Source organism: Myotis brandtii, unplaced genomic scaffold (assembly GCF_000412655.1).
Source record: "Myotis brandtii unplaced genomic scaffold, ASM41265v1 scaffold29, whole genome shotgun sequence".
Taxonomy (NCBI): domain Eukaryota; kingdom Metazoa; phylum Chordata; class Mammalia; order Chiroptera; family Vespertilionidae; genus Myotis; species Myotis brandtii.
This window is the reverse complement of record NW_005361075.1, coordinates 3,341,532-3,348,710: the sequence shown is the minus strand read 5'-3', so window position 1 is coordinate 3,348,710 and position 7,179 is coordinate 3,341,532. Positions and strand designations below refer to the sequence as shown.

The 7,179-nt window shown below is 42.7% G+C and overlaps 1 protein-coding gene across 3 annotated transcripts in view; it reads left to right on the top strand.

Moving 5' to 3' along the window:
- Window positions 1–7,179, top strand: part of ATF1 (activating transcription factor 1) — a 58,947-nt gene that overhangs the window by 43,165 nt on the left and 8,603 nt on the right. For 2 of the 3 annotated variants that reach the window (XM_014542139.1, XM_005869264.2), the window contains one exon: window positions 622–752. The exons of the other annotated variant lie outside the window; for it this stretch is intronic. In XM_014542139.1, the coding sequence (XP_014397625.1) occupies window positions 622–752 (131 nt within the window). The remainder of the gene's footprint in view (window positions 1–621; window positions 753–7,179) is intronic. 3 annotated transcript variants of the gene reach the window in all.

The following is a 7,179-nucleotide window of genomic DNA, read 5'->3' as shown; positions in this document are numbered from 1 at the left end:
AATAAGCAATGCTTATTTCTCCTTCCTCCCCCAATTGTATTTTGGGAAACCTTTCTTTTCAATAAGTAATCTCTTTTCATCTTCTTATTTCTGTCATGATTTCCATTTTACCAAGTCTGAGGGATACCTCTGGTATCTTATTTACCTCTTCTTGTTAAAATAAACATTTTTAAAAATCACTGATACTCTGCATTTTTATAGTATTTCTAATCTTGTTCTTTCTGAGAACTGTGGGCTTCTCTTCCACTATAGAGTTGAAGGTTGAGAAATTAGATTTGATCTTTTTAAAAGAAGGTCACTGACACTATTTAGAAAATGTTAATTAATGAAGTCCCTCACAATGGAGCCATCCTGTAGGGGACAGTGACATTTTATACCTCTACAAGGGCCTGGTACATGGAAAGGCACTCTGTATGAGTATTTGTTCAGTATCTTTCCAGATAGTCATAAACTAAAGTATAACTAGCCTGCAATACATCGAAAAAAGAATTCCTTGACACATTTTAGGTGTCTGGTAGATTACTGTACTTTTAACCAGAGATTGAAAAAGGTTTATTTAGCAATTTCTTTTTATAAAGTCATCCCACATTACCAACGTTAATAGAGTTCTATTTTTCACAGAAAAATTTTGAAAGATCTATCTTCTGAAGATACACGGGGCAGAAAAGGAGACGGAGAAAATCCTGGAGTTTCTGCTGTCACTCCTATGTCTGTTCCAACTTCCATCTATCAGACTAGCACCGGACAGTACAGTATGTATAGGAAAAATTTCTACCTGATAGACACATAAAAACTAACCTTTCCATGTAAAGAAGGTGTGTAGAAAGACTGTCATACTTCAATAGTGATGATTATTGAGCCAGAAATAATGCAAACTACTTTTCAGCATTAGCTCCTTAAAATGTATGAGGTAGGTAGTTATCAATTTATGAGGTAACTGAAGCTTATAGAGTTAAATAATGTCCCTAAAGTAGTCACACAGCTTATAAATGATACACTTAGTTTGGGGTAAAAGTATGTTTGACAAATGCATGGAATTATCTAACCACCACCACTATTAAGATATAGTCCATCAGCCCTGGCCGGATGTCTCAGTTGGTTGGAGTATTGTCCTATACATGAAAAGGTTGTGGATTCAGTTCCTAGTCAGGGAACATAATTAGATCCCTGGTTGGAGTACATAACAGGAGGCAACCAATCAATGTTTCTCTCTCTCCCTCTCCCTCTCCCTTCCTTCCCCTCTCTCTCTCTCTCTCTCTCTCTCTCTCTCTCTCTCTCTTTCTCTCTCTCCCCCCCCTCCCCCTTCCTCTCTAAAATTAATAAAACTTATCCTCAGGTGAAGATTAAACAAAATAAAAGACATAGTCCATCACCTCAAGAAATTCACTTGGGCCATTTATTTTATTTTTTATTTTAAATATAGTTTTACTGATTTCAGAGAGGCAGGGAGAGGGAGAGAGAGATAGAAACATTAATGATGAGAGAGAATCATGGATCAGCTGTCTCCTACATGCCCCCTGCTGGGGATCTAGCCCACAACCTGGGCATGTGCCCTGACCGGGAATCGAACCATGACTTCCTGGATTATAAGTTGACCCTCAACCACTGAGCCACGCCGGGCTGGACCATCCATTTTAAATAGTCTCTCCTTTACTCCTAACCACTGTTCTTCAAGTCTAACTGGTTCTTGCCACAAAATATATATTCCATCTAACCATCTCCAATCACTACCACCACCTTGGTGCACACATGTCTGAATTACTACAGTAGGCATCCAGTTGGTTTTCTTGCTTCCATACTTACTCTAATAGTTTTCCGTACTGCAGTCAAAGTGATCTATTTAAAATGTCAATTAGATCACATCACTCTTGCTCACAATCTTCTAGTGATGTTCCATCACACTTTAGAACAAATCCTACAAGGCATTGCTTTCAGGATCTGGCCTTTCCTGCCACTCTGATCTCATCTCCTGCCACTTGGTGGCATTCTGGCCACACAGACTTTCTTGCTATTCCTTCAATACAAGAAACTTGTTTCTCACTCAGGATTTTTGTCATTGTCATCCCACTGCCTGGCACGTTCTTCTACAAGATCCTCACCTGGCTTGTATTTTCACTTCTGCTCTGCTTAAGTGTCACCTCCTTAAAGAGACTCCTCTTATTTTATTTATTTATTCATTTTTATTGATTTCAGAGAGGAAGGGAGAGGGGGAGAGAGAGATAGAAATATCAATGATGAGAGAGAATCATTGATTGGCTGCCTTCCTGCACGCCGCACAGGGTAGCAAGCCTGCAACCTGGGCATGTGCCCTGACTGGGAATCAAACCGTGACCTCTTGGTTCATAGGTTGATGGTCAACCACTGAGTCACACCAGCTGGACAAAGAGACTCCTCTTTTTTAAAATATGCTGCTGCTCTTTTTAGTTTTCTTTATTTTCTAATATTTTTATACCATCCTATATAATAAAAGCCTAATATGCTAAGTGTCTGGTCATCTGGTCAGCTGTTCAACCAATCAAAGTGTAATATGCTAATGGTATGCTAAGGCCGCTCAATCGCTCACTATGATGTGTACTGACCACCAGAGGGCAGACAGTTGACCGGTCGACCAGTCGATATGATGTGCACTGACCACAAGGGGGCAGACACTCCAACCGGTAGGTTAGTTTGCTGCTAGGGTCCGGCCGATCGAGACTGAGCAAGATGGGCCAGACCTGCCCTAGAGCCCTCCTGCATTCCCTCCCCGGCCCCAATCATGCACCAGTGGGGTCCCTTGGCCTGGCCTGCACCCTCTCGCAATCCAGGACTTCTTGGGGGATGTCAGAGAACTGGTTTTGGCCCAATCCGGCAGGCCAGGCTGAGGGCCCCCACTGGTGCACGAATTCGTGCACTGAGCCTCTAGTTTATATATAATTATTAAAAAGTACATAGTTCAAAATAAAGAAGTACATAGTTCAATTATGTGATTATCTGTTCGCTAATTTATGAGATAATCTATGTTAAGTTCCTTGTGGGAAATAACTTTGTCTTATTCACATTTGTATCCTTAGCATATAGGGCCTGGCACATAGTAGGCATTCAGTAAAATTTGTTATGAATAAGTGATTTAAGGAATAAAAATAGAATACTTCCTTGAGGAAATGTAAGAAACTGGGAATAATGATTGCAAGGAAGGAAACTTGGGAGCAGACATCAGAGGCAGTTGGGAGGTTCACTTGCATTTTGAACAAAACTGAAATTTTTTTTTTTTTACCATATACATGCATTACTACTCCCCCCAAAAATATATTTTTTAATTTTATTTTTCAACTACCATTGACATTCAGTATCATTTTATATTAATTTTAGGCATATAGCATAGTGGTTAGATAATTATATAATTTACAAAGTGTTCCCCCTGGTAATTCAAGTATTACACCCACCTGACACAATACATAGTTATTATAATATTATTGACTATTTTCCCAGTGCTGAACTTTACATCCCCATGACTATTTTGTAACTACCAGTTTGTACTTCTTTTGTTTTTGAATATATTTTTATTGATTTCAGAGAGGAAGGGAGAGGGAAAGAGAGGTAGAAACATCAATGATGAGAGAGAATCATTAATCGGCTGCCTCCTGCATGACCCCGTCGGGACTGAGCCCCAACCCGGGCATGTGCCCTGACCAGGAATTGAACCGTGACCTCCTGGTTCATAGGTCGACACTTAACCACTGAGCCACGCCAGCTGAGCCCAATTTTTACTTCTTAATCCCTTTACCTTTTCACCCAGTCCCCAAAACGCCTTCCCCTCTGGCCATTATCAATTTGTTCCCTGCATTCCATCCCCCCAAAATTTTAAAGATAACATATTTGCAAGTTAAAAATTATGATACAGTTGTACCTTCCTCCCCCTTGTCTGCAAGAGATATGTTCCAAGACCTCCAGTGGATGCCTAAAACCATGGATAGTACCAACTCCTGTAACATGGTTTTTTGCTCTACATACAGTAAACTATTATTTCCGGTAGCATGATCCAATAGGACTTTCTTAATGATGGAAGTGTTCTGTATCTGCATTGTCCAGTATAGTCGCCACTAAGCCATGTTTGACTATTGAGTAGTTGAAATGTGGCTGGTGAGCCCTGGCCAGTGTAGCTCAGTTTGTTGGGAGAAGTCCCATACACCAAAAGGTTGCCAGTTCTATTCCCAGTCAGGGCACATGCCTGAGTTGTGGACTGGATCCCCAGTAGGGGGCTTGCAGAAGGCAGCTGATTTATGTTTCTCTATCATCAGTGTTTCTCTCCCTCTCCTCTCCTCTCTCAAAAATCAATAAAAACCTATTAAAAAAAAAAAAGAGCCCCAATATGGCAATGGGCAGGACCAGAGTGAGTGGCTGAGTGCAAGGGAGAATGTGTGGGGGACCTGCCCCACCACCTTGACAAGAGGCTCACATGGACACAGTGACCTGCCGCCAAACCCAACACACCCAACCCGGTATTCCTGGACAGCTGGCCCCACCACCTTAAAGTGGTGCACCCAGCACTGCCAGCATGACCCAACGCCACCAGACACAGACATGCCACCACGACCCCCTGTGCCTGGACAAAAGGCCCCGCTGCCTGACTGCCTGGTAGAAGTGACCTGACACCTTGGGATTGCTGGACCTGCTACAGTGACTGAGCACACCTAACCTGGTGTCTCCAGAAAATCGGACCCACTACTGTGACCCCGCATGACCAATAACCTCTGGACACACAGACCCATTCCCGCGACTCCAACAGCCTTACCTGGTGCCCCAGACTACTAGGCTGCTAAAATAGGGAGATAAAAAAACACCCCCCCAAATGAAAGAAAAGGAGAAATCGCCAGAAAAGAAACTAAATGAAATGGAAGCAAGCAGTTTGTCAGGTAAAGAATTCAAAGTAATGGTCATCGGGTGATCAAACAATTCAGTGAGAACTATAAACAACTTAATTCTATAATAATAAAAATGTAATTTTTTATGGTCATTCTATAATAATAAAAATGTAATATGCAAATCAACCAAACAGCAGAATGACCGTCTGGACAACCTTCCAGATGACCACGCTATGACGCGCACTGGTGCCAGGCAAGCCAAAGTAGGTGCGATGCAATTGGTCGGAGAGCCAGCCATCGCCCCATGATCACCCCGCAGAGGGAGGCCCAGGCCACCTCCTGCAGGGCAATCGATGGGGGGGTTCCGTGATCGATCGCCCCACAGAGGGAGGCCCAGGCCACTGGCCAGCGATGCTGTGGCGGGTGTGCACGGCCGGCCAGCGATCGCCCCACAGAGAGAGACCCAGGACAGCCAAGCAATCACACCCCACACCTGTTGCCCACAGAGGGCGACTGGTGGTGGGGGGAGGGGAGACAGCACCGCACAGATGGCAAGCAGTGGCCGGGGGCGGGGCCAGCTACCAGCAGCCAGAGGAAGGAAAGCCCTGATAGGCCCTGATCACCGGCCAGGCCTGGAACCCTACCCGAGGGGTCCCGGATTGCGAGAGGGCTCAGGTTGGGCTCTAGTGAGCATTATAAGGGACTTAATGAGAACTATAACATGAAAAGAGAGATTGAAACAATAAATAAAAATCAATCGGAAATGAAGAATGAGATAGCTAAAGTAACACCCTGGAAAGATTCAAAAGTAGACTATAAGAAGCTGAGGACCAAAAAGTAGCAAATTAGAAGATAAGTTTAAAAACATCATCTATTCAGAGCAGCAATTGGTAAAAAAAATTAAAAAGCAGGAGGAGAGTTGAAGGGAGCTTTGGGACAACATGAATCATAACAGCATTTGCATAATAGGGGCACCAGAAGAAGAATCTGAGCAACAAATACAGAACCTGTTTGAAGAAATAATGACAGAAAACTTCCCTGACCTGGTGAAAAAATAAGTCACACAAGTCCAGGAAACAGAGAGACCCAGTAAAGATGAACCCCAAAAGACCCACACCAAGACACATCATAATTAAAATGGCAAATGTTAAAGACAAAGAATCTGAAAGGTTGCAAGAGAGAGACAAAGTTACCTACAGGGGAGTTCCCATTAGACTGTCATCTGATTTCTCAATAGAAACACTTCAAGTCAGAAGGGAATGGCATGAAGTATACAAAGTAATGAAAAATAAGAGACTGAATCTAAGACTACTCTATCCAGCAAATTAGTAGCTTTGCAGACAGAAAAAGGCTAATGAAGTTTATTACCACCAAACCAGCACTGCAAAAATGCTACAAGGATTTTAGTAAGAAGAAATAGAAAGAGAGGGAGGAACACAGGCATCAAGAACAAAAATGGCAACAAATAAGTACCTATCAATAATAACCTTAAAGGTAAATGCCTTAAATGCTTCAATCAAAAACCATAGGGTAGCTGAATGGATGAGGAAAACACGACCCATATATATGCTGTCTACCAGAGATCAACTTCAGAACAAAAGATTCACACAAGATGAAAGTAAAGGGATGGAAAAAAGTTTCCATGCAAATGGAATTAAAAAAAAACACCTGGGGTAGCAATACTCATATCTGACAAAATAGATTTCAAAATGGATTTCAAAATAGGTCCAGAGCCATGGCAGCATGCAACAGACAGAGATTCTCAGAGGAAAGGCAGGGGGGAGGAAAGAGATCAACCAAAGAACTTATATGCATAACCCATGGACACAGACAACAGTGGGGTGAAGTCCTATTGGGAAGGATGGGGTCACCAGGTAAATAGACGTGTTCAACAAGAACACAAAGATCTGTTGCAAAAATAAAAACAATTCTTTTTTTAAAAAATTTCTTTATTGATTAAGGTATTACATATGTGTCCTTATCGCCCCATTACCCTCCCATCCCCACCACTCATGCCCTCACCCCCCTGTTGTCTGTGTCCATTGGTTAAGCTTATATGCATGCATACAAGTCCTTTGGTTGATCGCCCCCCCTTACCCCCTCCCTCCCTTACCTTCCCTCTGAGGTTTGACGGTCTGATCGATGCTTCTCTGTCTCTGGATCTGTTTTTGTTCATCAGTTTATGTTATTCATTATCTTATCTAATAAAAGAGAAACATGGTAATTAGCCGTACATCCGCTACCCTTCCCATTGGCTAATCAGGGCGATATGCAAATTAACTGCCAGCCAAGATGGCGGCCGGCAGCCATGCACTGAAGCGAACAGGGAGGCTTGCTT